Raw genomic sequence first — 18,256 nt, 5'->3', positions numbered from 1 at the left:
CCGGCACTAACCAATAGAATGCCATAGGCAAGATTTTGGCTGGTGCCCCTTAGCACCACCGCTAGTTCCACCTCTGACCCTGCACCATCACCCCTCACCCATAGCAGTCCTCATTTTGGTGTTCCTACCCCCTATATTTTACATAGGAACAGTGCACACGTTCGGCGCACAGCCCAAAAAGGGGCGTGTTCTTGCTGGGAAGGGGTATGGCCACACAATATTACCCCCAATTCAAAGTAAACCACACAGTTGTGCAACTTTATACACATTTTATCATGTGATAGTGTCCCTAATTCACGTTACATTACACAGTAGTATCACTTCACCTTATACACATTACTAATCACAGTAGTGCCCCTTATATACTCTTTACATCACATTGAATTGCTCCTTATTCACATTACACCACACCATATTGCTCTTTATTCACATTAGATCACACAGTAGTGCCCTTTCTATGTTACACCCCAGTAAAGCACCTTATACACATAATGCCACACATTAGTAATGCATTTATACACATAATCCCACACAGTATTGCCCCTTACACATACAGTAGGACACACATTAATGTCCTTATAAACATAATTTGCCTTACACAATATGATAACTTTTCTTAATGCCCTTATACACATAATGTTCCTTACACATATGCCACACATTATTAATGCCCTTATACACATAATGGCACACATAATGTTCCTTTCACATACGCCGCACATTATTAGTGCACTTATACACATAATGACACACATAGTGCCCCTTAAACATATGCCGTGCATTATTAATGCATTTATACACATGAAAAACATGATGCCCCTTACACATATGCCGAACACTACTGCACAACCAACGCACCAGCACACAGCACTCACATGGTGGCTAACACTGTGACCTCTGCCTCTGCTTGGATACAGATGTGTCCTTACACATCTTGCCTCAATACACCATGCTAATGCCAGGTGCTATTTTTCAAGAAAATGCATCTTATTTGCATTACTATGTAGCTAGGATGCACAAGCAGCTTCTGCTGATTATAATGATATTCTGTGTACAACTGTATCTGTATATGAAATGTTGCGTTACAGTGATTTCCAGGGACACACGGTAAGGTAGCATTTCATACGCAGATACAGCCGCAGTCACGCACACAGAATATAGGCATGCCGCATATCAATTTAATTAGCAGAAGCTGCTTGTGCCCCATGGCATACCAAAAGCTCTAGGCATTTGCCTAGTTTGCCTTTGCCTAGGGCTGGCTCTGCATGAAAGGCTGAACCAAATGGGCCATGTGCCTTTTATTCAACCTTAGTAAATAAATAAAATTAATATTTTTCTGAATGTGTTCATGAAAATGACTTTCAGAACTGATTTTAATGTGTTAACTGTAAGTCCTTCTGAATTGGCCACAGTTTCCCTATGCAGTACCTCTATCACTGATAATTTATGTCAAAATAAATGACATATGTTCAAGCTTTCTAACAGCAACAGCTATAAAAAAGAACCATAATTATATTCAATGAAACACTTGTATTAACTGCTATGATTTGTGTAGAACAATCCAAACTAAGATTTATGCACTAACCATTACAAGTATCTGCATGTAGGCTAGAAAAAATATGAAAAAGTAATATCTGTGTGAGATGTAATTCCTCCTGCCTGTATCGCTATGCCAACAGAAGGCCATTTCAGACTATTAAATGATTATGTTGCTTAGTTACCTGTTGGGATTGGGGAAATGTAGCTTGATATTGGTGTGAGACACTAATGTCGCCACTGCCAGTGAGGGCAGGATGTTAGCGTGCCCACTGGTGCCATCAAATAGTCATCTGCTCTGTCAGGGGTCATAGGCATGGTTGTGGGATAATCCTAGAAACATCACAAAACCAGTCAGAAATCTGTCAGGGGTGGGGTTGTGGGTGATTCTCAGACATTAGGTATTTATATGCTTTTCAGTGTAGTGCTCTGGAATTACATTGCAGTTCCTTGGACCCGACCGCCGGCCAGCCGTAGTGAACCCCACACAAATGACATGGAATTTTTCATGGTTGCAACAAGCAACTTGGTTATTTAGATGAACATTTATTTTTTTCAATATTGTCATCCTTATCCATGGGTTTATAAGTCTTACTTGATCTGAGGAAACCTGGTCCTGAAATGTTTCACTACTACAACTTTGTTGTTACTCCAACTTTGGGCCATATCCAGTTAGCTGCGGTAATTTACCACAGCCTATGGATTCGCCGGGGGCTAGCCTATTAGCCCCGATAGCTGCCGATTATTTCCCAATTCCGACACTTATTGGGGATTGGTTTCGCATGCCAAACCAAATTCATAATAAGCGTCCGTGATAAGTCCAGCGAAAATACATAGGTCTGCGGCTTTTTTGCAGGACTTATGTATTTTCACACTAAAAACGTGGGGTTTTGCAGCCAGTATAATAGGATAGGAGTGATACAAAAAAAAAAAAAAAACTGCGGCTATCAGATGTGGCTTTTTAGATTTTGAGTTATGTCACTTGCCGATTAAGGATATATTCTGTATTTTAACATTCATGGATTTTTTTTTTGTTGCCACGAATTGACTTTTAAGTACAGCATATGTATCATCATGATAGGTGTTAGTACCAATTATTCTTTCTTGATATCAACTGCGAAATACATTGATACTGTATGTTAACTATTTGTTTACACGAGATGGAGTGCTACTGCATGTACTGTATGTTTCTTCTTGCAAAAGCTGGGTCAGGTTAATCAGACAGCAAGATTTTAGGCCACAGACTTTTGATGGGATTAAGGTCAGGGCTGCGGAACATATATTGCTCCAGTCTTGGAGCATGCTTTGGAATGTTGTTTGAGCCTTTTTTGAAAAAGGTAGCAGGTTTTTGTACAGAATTCGCACTGAATGGGCACCATCATAACTCTGTATAGAATATATGGTATCCGGACTCTGGGTCGACACCACTTAGGTCGACACCCATTGGTCAACAGAAATAGGTCGACTTCAACAAGGTCGACATACAAAAAGGTTGACATGAGTTTTTTTTTAAATTATTTTTTTAAACTTTTTCATACTTTATTATCCACGTGGACTACGATTGGGAACGATAATCTGTGCCAAGCGCAGCGGTAGCGGAGTGAGGCCACGAGCCATGCGAGGGGACATGGTGCACTAATTGGGATTCCCGGTCACTTTACGAAGAAAACAACACAAAAAAATAATAAAAACCTCATGTCGACCTTGTTCATGTCTACCTAAAGGCCATGTCGACCTATGTCTAGTGTCAACCTAGCCACTGTCAGCCCATATGTGTCAACCTAATGGGTGTTGACCTAGACACTGTCGACCCTGAGTCCCATATCCAGAATATATATGGTGCCATGAAATTCTGCAGCATCGAACAGCAACAAATGTCGCCTTGCTGAAAGAAAAGTAAAAGTAATCATTAGCTATGGATAATTTCAGGCAATATCCTGTAAAGAAATATACTACTTTGACAATAGCTAAACCACTCATTTCTATCTTACTGTAGGTGAAACCTACTCTTTTAATTATTATAAAAATTATTTTAAATGTTTAACTGTAGAATAATTTGTGGAAAGGTTTCAGAATATTGTTGAGTACGCAATACTGTTAATAAGTGCTATAGAATTGAACGTCACCTTATTTCTTACTCAGAATCTGTGGCACTACAATATTAAAAGTTGGGCGGAAAATTATTTTTTGAAGCATGATCAATGTGTTTTTTTTCTTTTTGTTGAGCAGTATAATCTATAAATGCTTATATGCACAATATCGCTGCCTTGCTCTGCATTCTCAATGTTACAAGTAATGAATTGTGATCAGCTGGGAGTGTATTATTTTGTAAGATTTCATTTCAATTCTAAATAACAAAAGGTTACTTTTTTCAGCAGTGTGATTTTTTTACAAAGAAAATCTAATTTGTCACAATTCCTCAGATACATTCTTCACCAAGTATTAAATTCAGTATGTACAGTATACTTTTCTATTCTGCTGTCAGTATTACATGGAGTATCGCAAAGATTACAAAAATAGAAAGAATAAACCGGTGCTAAAAAGAATATTGAGCTTATTAATTCCTGAATGCAATTCAAATTAATGCGCTGCACCTTAATGTGCAATCTGCTCTGCTCAATTAAAACAGTAAATAAATAAAAGCTCTGATGTGATATCACCAACAAGGTGCGCAGAATTATAGTTATAAAAATTTGTTCCAAAATGGTTAATAAATCACACAGTAAAAGTTTTTTTACATACTGTACATTAAGAAAAATACCACAGACTTGTAACAACGTTTAAAATAATGAATACTAAAAGTTCTGGATAGTGCACTCCACAATAGACGTTTGGATTATTGCGAAGATGACTGTGAGCCTCCTTTAATTGTTTTAAAATGAATCCTTTTTGATAAATATGAGTAAACTGTGGAATAATTGGAGAATGTTGCTGATTGTAGTATGTGGAGACAATCTGTAATATATTATAAAATATAATATATTATAAAAAGCATAGAACTGTAACTCCCAACATGGTGCCAATCATGTGATGAGCTGTAGTTAACCAATGACAGCTGGACACCACAGATTTCTAAATCTGACATTACAGTACAAAGGTGATAGATTTATATGCTCTGCTAAACACAGCAGTGAGGAGGGGTATAATAATGTCAGTAATACAGTAACTGGTTTTCCAAATGTAACAATACAACTTGTACAGAATATAGGACCCTGTTTCTGTGCCTCTTAAGATACTGTATGTCATTTGTGAAAAAGATTAATGTGTAATTCTTCACCCTACCAGTTGGGGTCTGCTTTGTCACTGTATTTGAGATTAAAAGGGGAATTCAATTAGGTATGAGTTAAATTCACACACTTCACCATCATGCGCGCACCAGAGATTCACACAATTCAATTGATATTGTAAAAAGCTTACAAATGTAGTTTCATTATAAAAGAATTAAAAATGCAAACTAATAATAATAATAATAATAATAATAATAGGTAATTGGGGGGTAATTTAAGGGCGCTTTAATAACAAAAAAAAAACGATAAAGCAATTATTTTAACTAAAATAAATATTTTCATTCATTTTGGGGTGCATAAACTTCCAAATGTCTAATTAGTCATTAGGGGAGTGTCCCAACATTTTCCCTACCATTTCACCTTCTCAGGGGGTGCGGCCAAAAACAGGTGAATATACTCTGAAAAAGAAATGTGAGTTTGGCATTGAATTGTAAATTTAATTTGCAGTGCAAATTTGATATGAATTCGCCTTGCGGGATCAAACTCGTACATAACTGAATTCCCCCTTAATGTGATAGGTGCAACTCTTGTCAACTCATGATGTGCTAGACTGATGCACAGTGGCTATGTCTAGTTGCAAGTTCTTATTATTAACCATAAGCAATTATGCAATGATTTTTGTAACAGGTAAAGGGGCTGATGTAGATTTGCATACATGTCCGTTTTACAGGCAGATCCTAAGTGTTTTTACATCTGTGCTTTTGGTTGATGGTGCGTCCTGTGTGATCGCATGTAGCATGAGCAAGGGTATGTAGAAGGAACCGTGTTTTCAGATGGATTTCTTACAACAAGGATATTACTGGTACAAGTGCGCACTGCTAGTGATACCAGCAATATGAGGAAGCCGATGCATAGGGGCGGTGCCGTGGCATAGATGCATACAGGGATATTACTGGTACAAGTGCGCACTTCTAGTGATGCCAGCTATATGAGGAAGCCTATACATAGGGGCGGTGCAGTGGCATAGATGCATACAGGGATATTACTGGTACAAGTGTGTACTGCTAGTGATGCCAGCAATATGAGGAAGCCTATGCATAGGGGCAGTGCAGTGGCATAGATGCATACAGGGATATTACTGGTACAAGTGCGTACTGCTAGTGATGCCAGCTATATGAGGAAGCCTATACATAGGGGCGGTGCAGTGGCATAGATGCATACAGGGATATTACTGGTACAAGTGCGTACTGCTAGTGATGCCAGCTATATGAGGAAGCCTATGCATAGGGGCAGTGCAGTGGCATAGATGCATACAGGGATATTACTTGTACAAGTGTGCACTGCTAGTGATGCCAGCAATATGAGGAAGCCTATGCATACGGACGTTGCAGTGGCATAGATGCATACAGGGATATTACTGGTACAAGTGCGTACTGCTAGTGATGCCAGCTATATGAGGAAGCCTATGCATAGGGGCAGTGCAGTGGCATAGATGCATACAGGGATATTACTGGTACAAGTGTGCACTGCTAGTGATGACAGCTATATGAGGAAGCATATACATAGGGGCAGTGCAGTGGCATAGATTCATACAGGGATATTACTGGTACAAGTGCGCACTGCTAGTGATGACAGCTATATGAGGAAGCCTATACGTAGGGGCGGTGCAGTGGCATAGATGCATACAGGGATATTACTGGTACAAGTGCACACTGCTAGTGATGCCAGCAATATGAGGAAGCCTATACATAGGGGTGGTGCAGTGGCATAGATGCATACAGGGATATTACTGGTACAAATGCGCACTTGTGGTGATGCCAGCTATATGAGAAAGCCAATACATAGGGGCGGTGCAGTGGCATAGATGCATATAGGGATATTACTGGTACAAGTGCATAATGCTAGTGATGCCAGCAATATGAGGAAGCCTATACAGTACATAGGGGCGGTGCAGTGGCATAGATGCATACAGGGATATTACTGGTAGAAGTGCGCACTGCTAGTGATGCCAGCAATATGAGGAAGCCTATACATAGGGGCGGTGCAGTGGCATAGATGCATACAGGGATATTACTGGTACAAGTGCGTACTCTAGTGATTCCGGCAGTATGAGGAAGCCTATGCATAGGGGCGGTGCAGTGGCATAGATGCATACAGGGATATTACTGGTAGAAGTGCGTACTCTAGTGATTCCGGCAGTATGAGGAAGCCTATGCATAGGGGCGGTGCAGTGGCATAGATGCATCAGCCCCAGAGTGATTCATTTTTACAAAAAGTCTTAAAAATGCTATATACAGTATCTACCTGTGTCATAGTTTTCCCACAGATGACCGTTTGCTTCATCAAGGATAAGGAGACAAAACCCTGCCTTGTGTCAAACTGTACTTTATAATGCTATAGTTATTACAGAGATTGTGTCATTTTCAGATTGGTTTTTATTTTATTAATTACGTTATTTATTTAGTATAGAAATGTTTAAACTTGTTTCAGCCAGTAGGACTATCTAGCCTGCACTGTCTAGAGCTTGGCCTCCATTATTTTTGGTTTCATGTGGCTGGTTGCTATTGCGCATAGGTTGGAACATCTAATACATAAAGAATATATTTATATTACAGTAAAGAATCTCTGATCTTTGCTGTAAGCTACCATTGGATAAATCTCTCCCTCATATCACGTGAGACATGAGAACAACATTGTTACACTTTAGTTATTCAGTAAATGCAAAATGGAATGAAAACCCATGCTACAGCCCACAGTGGATTATGGGCCTCTTGGAGCGAGAGATTGTCTTTCTGATGTGTACAGTATGTCCAACTACTGGTCTACATTAAGTGAGCTTGGTTTGCTTCTCCTCTCATAATATAAAGGTTTACAGTGTCGGACTGGGGCAAAAAGGGGAATGCAGTTATAGGGGCCCATACTTGGGGGTGTGGCCAGCCTACAGAGGGGGTGTGACCAGCCTCCACAGAGGCTTGAAATACACAATAGACTTGTGCAGCATAATGCAACATATTTGCTATGTATAATACAAGTGCACAGTCTGGAACCTGATCCCTAGAGGAAGGAGTGGGGCCCACCGGTGGTTTCCCCTGTACCCCTGTGGGCCAGTCCGACCCTGGAGGCTTATGAAATTATTACTTGCCCTAATAAAACTAATTTGCTTCACTGTTGATATAAATGTTAACAATTTGGAGATATCTGCGAGTAATTAAGGTAGCCCATACATCCACAGTCAGTCGGCACAATTCTTTGTTGTGCCGAAGATTGTGTTTAAAAATCTGCCTACTCCAACATGATGGAAATCCTTGTTGTGCTGATACCAACCCAAAAATGTTCAGAATTTTAACTGAATTATTATTCACTTTCTACATGTCAAGGATTTTTAACATGTATTTTGACGATCAGCCAAAAATCACCGTCTATTGGAGTTTGACATCTCAGAATCAGGAATTTGATGTATGGGTCACATAAGTCCCTTTTACCATGTTTTCTTGTATGATAGGTCTCCACCAGGGGATCATACTGAACATAATTTTAAAGGCCACTTTATTTACAATTATGGTTCCCATACTTTAATCATGCTGTTCTAGCATTTTTTTGAATCTACATTAATCTTATATGAAATATTTTGTATATGGCATTTACAGTTGTGGAGGTTTTGTACTGTTTTATTTTTTTATTGTATGTATGTTTTTATAAGGCAACCGTAATGGTGTAAGACGTGTTTTTATATTAACAGTATATACAGAAGTGAATTTGTAATGGACTGAAACAAAGACTTTATATGTGCCTGGTGAAGGATTATCCTGGTTTTATACCCTCCCTTTTTTCATCAGTTTCATATCCCCTTTCAGTTGTTGTTGTTGTTGTTGTTGTTGTTGTTGTTGTGTTTATGTGTATTTTAAAGTGGCATTCAGTAAGTGCATTTCCGTCTCCATGATTCAAATTACATTGTTTTAAAAAGCAAGCAGTGATAAATCCTGATCTATATAAATTTGTTCTATTTCAGTCACGACCTATCCCTTCGCACCTCACCTCCGCTGTAGCAGAAAGTATCTTGGCCTCGGCCTGTGAGAGTGAAAGCAGGAATGCCGCCAAGAGGATGAGACTAGACAGGCAACCGGTAATGATTTTACCTATACTCTCATACATTACAGTGTAATAATAATGGTGTCGCCTTTTAATTTTTAATTAAATGTTCTTATTGGTCAAATCAGGTGTAACAAACAATATAATGGTATACTCTGACAAGTAGCAAAAGTGTAGTAGAAAATAATGTACATAATAACATGATAGACAATGAAATGATTCATAAAATGTCGCATCGAGAGTGAAGAAATAAGCTGGTGATCTGACAAGTTTATGTAGAGTTCTGTAAATGACTTTTAAACTCTATGGGCCGGATGTAATGACATGAGTTTGGCAGCTATGCAGGAGGCCAGCTGAACTTGGGCGTCATAACATACGTCCCTATGTGAGAGTCTCACTTTTTTTATGTTTAACTTCTGATCTGTCCTTATAATATTTATTATTTTATAGCCCCTGTTGCTTGAAGACTTCCGTTATAGATGGGGATGCGGATGTGCTGGCATTTTTATGATTTGTAGACCTTAAGGGGTATATTCAATTGAAGTCAGATCCATTCCGAAATTAATTTGTCGGAATGGATCCGACAAGGGCTATTCAATGCCATCCCAATTCGACATTAAAAAAAGTCGACTTGAGATGCGGGAGCTGAGACGGGGGAGAGCAGCGTTACAGCAGCGGCTATAGCAGTGTAGCCAGAGGATGTGTCACAGCTGCCGCTCAAGGCAGCGTCCACCCGGCTCCAGCAGGTCTCGCGTGCTGGAGCCGGGTGGATGTTGCTGTGAGCGGCGGCAGTGACACATCCTCCGGCTACGCTGCTATAGCCGATGCTGTTCTCCCCCGTCTCTCCACTGGTCTCCCCCCTCTCCTCCTCTCGGCTCCCTCATCTCAATCTGACTGTTTTTAAAGTCTGATTGAGATGGTCGAAAAGGGGGCCAAAACCTGTCGGTTTTGGCCCCGTTTTCGACAGAAGCACGCGGATCGGCAGCTATTCCGCCGATCCACGTGCTTTTCGACAAGTCGAATAATTTGGGGTTATATTGAATAGGTCGGAACCCCTTCCAACCTAAAAAAGTCGAAAACTGCCGTCTTTTCGACAGACGGCAGCTTTCGACTTCAATTGAATATACCCCTAAAACTCTACAACAGATAAAACCTGCCTGAGATACCAATACATGTAAATGATCGTAACTGCAAACACTTTGTTACAAATCAGGTGATAAATATATTGTTTTGTATTGATAAATATATTGTATTGGTGGATTACATACGTAATCCCGCCCGGCGGAATGGTGACTGTCCATATGTACGGGACTCTGGAGAGGAGGGGACCCACACCCGGACACCAGAAAGGTAAGTCTATAGAAGAAATGGGTGCAGTGTGCGCGGTGTGGGCCCACTTGGCGTCGGTATCCTAACTGCCGGTATACCAACAGCCGGCAAATTGAACGGATCCCGTATTGGTCTCACATCAGCTTATTTTCTGTATGACTGCTTGTTTCCGTCTCCTGCGCTACTCCCAGTACACTTCCTAAATGCTCCCGTTAATATTCAGGTATGGCTAGCCATAAAGTGGCATAGTCAGTATCCTAATGGGGGGTGTTCTTCAGGTTGCCGACTGTCGGGATCCCGGCGCACAGTATACCGGCGCCGGAATCCCGACAGCCGGCATACCGACAGGTTTTCTCCCTCGTGAGGGTCCACAACCCCCCTGGAGGGAGAATAAATAGCGTGGTGCGCGTAGAGCGCCACCGCGCCCGCAGCGTGGCGAGCGCAGCGAGCCCGCAAGGGGCTCATGTGCGCTCGCCACGCTGTCGGTATGCCGGCGGTCGGGCTTCTGGCGCCGGTATGCTGGTCGCCAGGAGCCCGGCCGCCGGCATACCATACCACACCCCTAATGGGTAATAGGCCCTACACACTGGGCGATAATACTCAAAGATATCAACAATCTCGTTCATTAAAGAACGATATACTGTTCATATCTTTGAGTGTGGAGGCACCAGCGATGAACGATGCGTGGCCCGCGCTCGTTCATCGCTGGTGCCCTGTCGCCTGTGCATGCAGGCCAATATGGAGATCGTCCATATTTGCCTGCACTTCTATGGAGCAGGGTGACAGGGGGAGTGAAGAAACTTTACTCCCCCCGTCACTGCCCCCCCCGTCACCAGGTCGCCCGTCAACCGTATCCGCCGCCGGGCAGCTCGGCGGCGGATCGCTCAATGTGTAGGGCCCTTTATATGTTGAAACGTGATTATAAAGCAGTTTAGTCTTTTACAGATGTAAATATTTAAAAGCAAAGATGACACATGCAAAACATAAGAAAGATGCCCATTCTTGGCTTGTATCAGGATGAAATAAGCAATGATAAGCCAGGTGTAATTAGTAAAACATCTTATTATAGCAAGGAGAGAGTTAAAATATTCGTTATAGGCAGAATGTTACTGGCAGTATCAGTGTGTGCCCTGGATTCAGTATAAGTTTGATATTCTCTCTGTCAACTTTTCCTTCTAAAATGTACTTGAAGATAAAACGTTATGGTGAGTCACATCTTATGCAGCGTATTCACGCCAGTCTTTTTGCAAAACCTAGAATTAGAGCTGTAGAAATGGGTCAGCACAATGACTCACCAGACCAAGCATGCTATCTAAATAATACATAATGCAATTACAATTGTACTTGTCTAGCAGCATGAGACAAACTTTCCTGAAACCTCATATGTAAAATAATTCTCATTTTTGTGGAACTTCTGTATCTACGCAAGTTATATTAGAAGAGGTTCAAAGAAACAGAGAGATTTAAATATTGCTGAATGGCTGTTGGGCTGAAGCTTCAGGCAATATGCAGATTAGAAGTTGCAATAGGCAGTGGGCACAGTAAGGTACAAAATCTCTTTCTGAGACATTTCTGTAAATTAGTGACAGGAAGGCTGACATTGTTACACTGCCTGGGGTGTACAGATCATTACTGACCACTAATACTGGTACCGCTTGTACAAACCAGTTACAAACTGACTGTCATCTTTGCAGTCCTAGTCATAGGAGAATATATGACATTGCTGGTTACTCTGACTGGACCAGCCTGAATGCTTGCGTTTGGTCAGGACTGCAGGCAAAGTGTTGGCTCAGGACAGAGGCAGGATTACGACAATATGTGAAGATAAGGAACATTGGCCCAAATATATTGTGATAAAGTGGACAGTGATAAAAGAGTGATAAAGTACCAGCCAATCAGCTTCCTAACTACCATGACACAGACTGTGTTTGAAAAATGAAAGTTAGGAGCTGATTGCTTGGTACTTTATCACTCTCCACTTTATCACTTTTAAGGCTAATGCATTTGGGCCATTATTTCATAGGGCTGCCCTGTATTTCTACTTACAGTAAATAGCCCCCTAGACATTTGTATTTTCCCATATTCAATCGGCACTAATGGTGTACATGCCAAAACAGAGAGAGGTGGAAAGAAGGTTGTGACCCTGAGGTGGACTGATGCTTGTTAAAATTATAATTCTTTATTGGCATAACTTTAAAATATCATAATATCCACTTTGAGTCATATCATTTAAGGTTTGATACATCTGTAAGATCATAGCAAGAATAAAATAACCAGTGCGGCTTACTTCTCTCTTACTTCAACAGTCTAGAATTCAACAGACTTCTCTGCTGCTAAAACTGCCTTGTTTCTAACCCAGCGGTGTTGTTGACCCCTTTGACTGAGAGCGTAGCATGGATAGGAAATTCATAGAGGAAGATGCTGAGAATGCTTTTTGGACAGTATATAAAGTGTGAAATTTCACAATAAGTTTTTTAACTTTTAAATAGACATAAAAATTCCAACTAAAATTGAGGTAAAAATAATACACGTTTACATGTCAATGGGGATTTTTATGTGATCTCGAACACTACAGAGTCTACTACGCTATGAAGAGAAGGGGGCCTACCCGGAGTCTGCATACAGGACCCCTCCTCTGCTAAAACACTCCCGTCTCATGCATTACAATATTTTCATTCCAACAGGAAAGATAATCTTTAGTTGGGTGAATATTTTAAGATTATCTTTCCAACCATCCAGTTATTTGGCTGGTTGGAACAAAAATCTAGTAATGTATGGGAGCAAATGACAAGCAACCATTTGCTGCTAAACACTGAAAAACAGACTAAGGGTGTGTACACACGGTGAGATATTTTCTTTAAATTTTGACTATATAGTCAAAATCGCAAGAAAAGTTAGTGCAGATCGCAAGGTGAAAGACACCTTGCGATCCCGATGCGCGGTCCCGCCAGGTCGGCATCGCAAGAAAAGATAGACTGTGCAGGCAAGTCAATCCTTGCTAGATCGGTGTACTATCTAGTTCATCTCACATGTCAATGACATCTCACATAAGCCAAAATCGTAAGCACACATAGTCCATATCTCAAGAAAAGTTAGTCAAAATCTGTGCTATCTGGGCTCCAGGGAGTTCAAGGGAAATCGCAAGTGAAAATCAGGCATAGCAAGGATCTCACCGTGTGTACACACCCTTAAGCTAGGTACACATTAGATAGGCTGACCATACTAGCTCTTTAAACTGGGACACTCATGAATTACACAGGTTCTGTGGATGGCTGACTACAAGCCTGCATGTCACCTGGTTCTAATCAGCCACGGAACCTGTGTAATTCATGAGTGTCCCAGTTTAAAGGGCTAGTATGGTCAGCCTAAATTAGGCGAGTTTTGAACGATTGCCCGATTTCAGACCGATCAGAGCAAGAAAACGTTCAAATCGTCAAATGTGTATGCACTATTGCACACTCCCACGGGTCGTTAGTCGCATCTTCAGATCTGCTGTACATGCAGCCCAATCTGAGGATGTGGCTGACGGCCCCCTTGCATTTGGATGCAGCAGGGGAACAATATATTGTGCTGTCGTTCTCCAGATCGTGCAATGTGTACGGGCCACACGATACTGTCATCGCATCTGTAGTCGGCTGGGTACACAGGTGATCTGACATGTGCATACCTCCCAACATTACCCTCTCCAGGAGGGACAGAATACTCTGCTCTTGGACGTCCCTCTTAAGTTACGATTGCCCTCACCTGTGCTGAAACACCTTTGTTATCCATTAACCTGTTCATAATAGGTGCTGGCAATTATAAATGAAGAGAAAAGTCCAGGAGCAGAGCATTGTGTCCCTCCTGGAGAGGGTCATGTTGGGAGGTATGCATGTACCCAGCTTAAAGCAGATGTTCAAATGGGTTAAATCCATTTAATTTAACCAATTTATCTGTATTACAGTTTTTAATCAGTTTTCTGACATTTGTGAGCATATTGTCAATTGCCTTTCTCTGACGTCCTAGTGGATGCTGGGAACTCCGTAAGGATCATGGGGAATAGACGGGCTCCGCAGGAGACTGGGCACTCTAAAAGAAAGATTAGGTACTATCTGGTGTGCACTGGCTCCTCCCACCATGACCCTCCTCCAGACCTCAGTTAGATTTCTGTGCCCGGCCGAGCTGGATGCACACTAGGGGCTCTCCTGAGCTCCTAGAAAGAAAGTTTATTTTAGGTTTTTTATTTTACAGTGAGACCTGCTGGCAACAGGCTCACTGCATCGAGGGACTAAGGGGAGAAGAAGCGAACCTACCTGCTTGCAGCTAGCTTGGGCTTCTTAGGCTACTGGACACCATTAGCTCCAGAGGGATCGACCGCATGGAACTGGCCTTGGTGTTCGTTCCCGGAGCCGCGCCGCCGTCCCCCTTACAGAGCCAGAAGCAAGAAGAGGTCCGGAAAATCGGCGGCAGAAGACTTCGGTCTTCACCAAGGTAGCGCACAGCACTGCAGCTGTGCGCCATTGCTCCTCATGCACACTTCACACTCCGGTCACTGAGGGTGCAGGGCGTTGGGGGGGGGGGGGCGCCCTGAGGGCAATATATGACACCTTGGCTGGCAAATCTACATCATATATAGTCCTAGAGGCTATATAGATGTAAAATTACCCCTGCCAGTATTCCAGAAAAAGCGGGAGAAAGTCAGTTGAAAAAGGGGCGGGGCTTCTCCCTCAGCACACTGGCACCATTTTCTCTTCACAGTGCAGCTGGAAGACAGCTCCCCAGGCTCTCCCCTGTAGTTTTCAGGCTCAAAGGGTTAAAAAGAGAGGGGGGGGCACAAAATTTAGGCGCAATATTGTATATACAAGCAGCTATTGGGAAAAATTCACTCAATATAGTGTTAATCCCAAAATTATATAGCGCTCTGGTGTGTGCTGGCATACTCTCTCTCTGTCTCCCCAAAGGGCTGTGTGGGGTCCTGTCCTCGGTCAGAGCATTCCCTGTGTGTGTGTGCGGTGTGTCGGTACGGCTGTGTCGACACGTTTGATGAGGAGGCTTATGTGATGGCAGAGCAGATGCCGATAAATGTGATGTCGCCCCCTGTGGGGCCGACACCAGAGTGGATGGATAGGTGGAAGGTATAAACCGACAGTGTCAACTCCTTACATAAAAGGCTGGATGACGTAACAGCTATGGGACAGCCGGCTTCTCAGCCCGCGCCTGCCCAGGCGTCTTAAAGGCCATCAGGGGCTCAAAAACGCCCGCTCCCTCAGATGGCAGACACAGATGTCGACACGGAGTCTGACTCCAGTGTCGACGAGGTTGAGACATATACACAATCCACTAGGAACATCCGTTACATGATACCGGCAATAAAAAATGTGTTACACATTTCTGACATTAACCCAAGTACCACTAAAAAAGGGTTTTATGTTTGGGGAGAAAAAGCAGGCAGTGTTTTGTTCCCCCATCAAATGAATGAATGAAGTGTGAAAAAGCGTGGGTTCCCCCGATAAGAAACTGGTAATTTCTAAAAAGTTACTGATTGCGTACCCGTTCCTGCCAGAGGATAAGTTACGCTGGGAGATATCCCCTAGGGTGGATAAGGCGCTCACACGTTTGTCAAAAAAGGTGGCACTGCCGTTTTAGGATACGGCCACTTTGAAGGTACCTGCTGATAAAAAGCAGGAGGCTATCCTGAAGTCTGTATTTACACACTCAGGTACTAGACTGAGACCTGCAGATAGTGCTGCTGCAGCGTGGTCTGTAACCCTGTCAAACAGGGATACTATTTTGCGAACATAAGACGTCGTCTTATATATGAAGGATGCACAGAGGGATATTTTGCCGGCTGGCATCCAGAATTAATGCAATGTCCATTCTGTCAGGAGGGTATTAGAGACCCGACACTGGACAGGTGATGCTGACTTTAAAAGGCACATAGAGCCTTATAAGGGCGAGGAATTGTTTGGGGATGGTCTCTGGGACCTCGTATCCACAGCAACAGCTGGGAAGAAATTTTTTTACCTCTGGTTTCCTCACAGCCTAAGAAAGCACTGTACTATCAGGTACAGTCCTTTCGGCTTCAGAAAAGCAAGCGGGTCAAAGGCGCTTCCTTTCTGCACAGAGATGAGGGAAGAGGGAAAAAGCTGCACCAGTCAGCCAGTTCCCAGAATCAAAATTCTTCCCCCGCTTCCTCTGAGTCCACCGCATGACGCGGGGGCTCCACAGGCGTAGCCAGGTACGGTGGGGGGCCGCCTCAAAAATTTCAGCAATCAGTGGGCTCGCTCACAGGTGGATCCCTGGAGTAGTATCTCAGGGGTACAAGCTGGAATTCGAGGCGTCTCCCCCCCGCCGTTTCCTCAAATCTGCCTTGCCGACAACTCCCTCAGGCAGGGAGGCTGTGCTAGAGGCAATTCACAAGCTGTATTCCCAGCAGGTGATAGTCAAGGTGCCCCTACTTCAACAAGGACGGGGTTACTATTCCACACTGTTTGTGGTACCGAAACCGGACGGTTCGGTGAGACCCATTTTAAATTTGAAATCCTTGAACACATACATAAAAAAATTCAAGTTCAAGATGGAATCGCTCAGGGCGGTTATTGCAAGCCTGGAGGAGGGGGATTACATGGTATCCCTGGACATTAAGGATGCTTACCTACATGTCCCCATTTACCATCCTCACCAGGAGTACCTCAGATTTGTGGTACAGGATTGCCATTACCAATTCCAAACACTGCCGTTTGGACTGTCCACGGCACCGAGGGTCTTTACCAAGATAATGGCAGAAATGATGATACTCCTTCGAAAAAAGGGAGTTTTAATTATCCTGTACTTGGACGACCTCCTTATAAAGGCGAGGTCCAAGGAGCAGTTGTTGGTCGGAGTAGCACTATCTCGGGAAGTGCTACAACAGCACGGATGGATTCTATACATTCCAAAGTCACAGCTGGTTCCTACCACACGCCTACTGTTCCTGGGGATGGTTCTGGACACAGAACAGAAAAAAGTGTTTCTCCCACAGGAGAAAGCCAAGGAGCTGTCATCTCTAGTCAGAGACCTCCTGAAACCAAAACAGGTATCGGTGCATCACTGCACACGAGTCCTGGGAAAAATGGTAGCTTCTTACGAAGCAAAATTCCATTCGGCAGGTTCCATGCAAGAACCTTTCAGTGGGACCTCTTGGACAAGTGGTCGGGATCGCATCTTCAGATGCATCGGCTGATAACCCTGTCTCCAAGGACCAGGGTATCTCTACTGTGGTGGCTGCAGAGTGCTCATCTTCAAGAGGGCCGCAGATTCGGCATACAGGACTGGGTCCTGGTAACCACGGATGCCAGCCTTCGAGGCTGTGGGGCAGTCACACAGGGAAGAAATTTCCAAGGACTTTGGTCAAGTCAGGAGTCGTCCCTACACATAAATATTCTGGAACTGAGGGCCATTTACAATGCCCTAAGTCTGGCAAGGCCTCTGCTTCAAAACCAGCCGGTACTGATCCAATCAGACAACATCACGGCAGTCGCCCATGTAAACCGACAGGGCGGCACAAGAAGCAGGATGGCGATGGCAGAAGCCACAAGGATTCTCCGATGGGCGGAAAATCACGTCTTAGCACTGTCAGCAGTGTTCATTCCGGGAGTGGACAACTGGGAAGCAGACTTCCTCAGCAGACACGACCTACACCCGGGAGAGTGGGGACTTCATCCAGAAGTCTTCCAACTGTTGGTAAACCGTTGGGAAAGGCCACAGGTGGACATGATGGCGTCCCGCCTAAACAAAAAACTAGATATTGCGCCAGGTCAAGGGACCCTCAGGCAATAGCTGTGGACGCTCTAGTGACACCGTGGGTGTACCAGTCGGTTTATGTATTCCCTCCTCTGCCTCTCATACCAAAGGTACTGAGAATAATAAGAAAACGAGGAGTAAGAACGATACTCGTGGTTCCGGATGGGCCAAGAAGAGCTTGGTACCCAGAACTTCAAGAAATTATATCAGAGGACCCATGGCCTCTACCGCTCAGACAGGATCTGCTACAGCAGGGGCCCTGTCTGTTCCAAGACTTACCGTGGCTGCGTTTGACGGCATGGCGGTTGAATTCC

The 18,256-nt window shown here is 43.3% G+C and overlaps 1 protein-coding gene across 3 annotated transcripts in view; it reads left to right on the top strand.

The window, feature by feature from the left end:
* The window catches only part of NOL4 (nucleolar protein 4), a 595,206-nt gene that overhangs the window by 468,523 nt on the left and 108,427 nt on the right, over positions 1–18,256 (top strand). For all 3 annotated transcript variants that reach the window (XM_063923673.1, XM_063923672.1, XM_063923674.1), the window contains one exon: positions 8,773–8,886. In XM_063923673.1, the coding sequence (XP_063779743.1) occupies positions 8,773–8,886 (114 nt within the window). The remainder of the gene's footprint in view (positions 1–8,772; positions 8,887–18,256) is intronic.

Source organism: Pseudophryne corroboree, chromosome 5 (genome assembly GCF_028390025.1).
Source record: "Pseudophryne corroboree isolate aPseCor3 chromosome 5, aPseCor3.hap2, whole genome shotgun sequence".
Taxonomy (NCBI): Eukaryota; Metazoa; Chordata; class Amphibia; order Anura; family Myobatrachidae; genus Pseudophryne; species Pseudophryne corroboree.
Note: the sequence above shows the minus strand (reverse complement) of the source record. Positions and strands in the feature narration are given on the sequence as shown.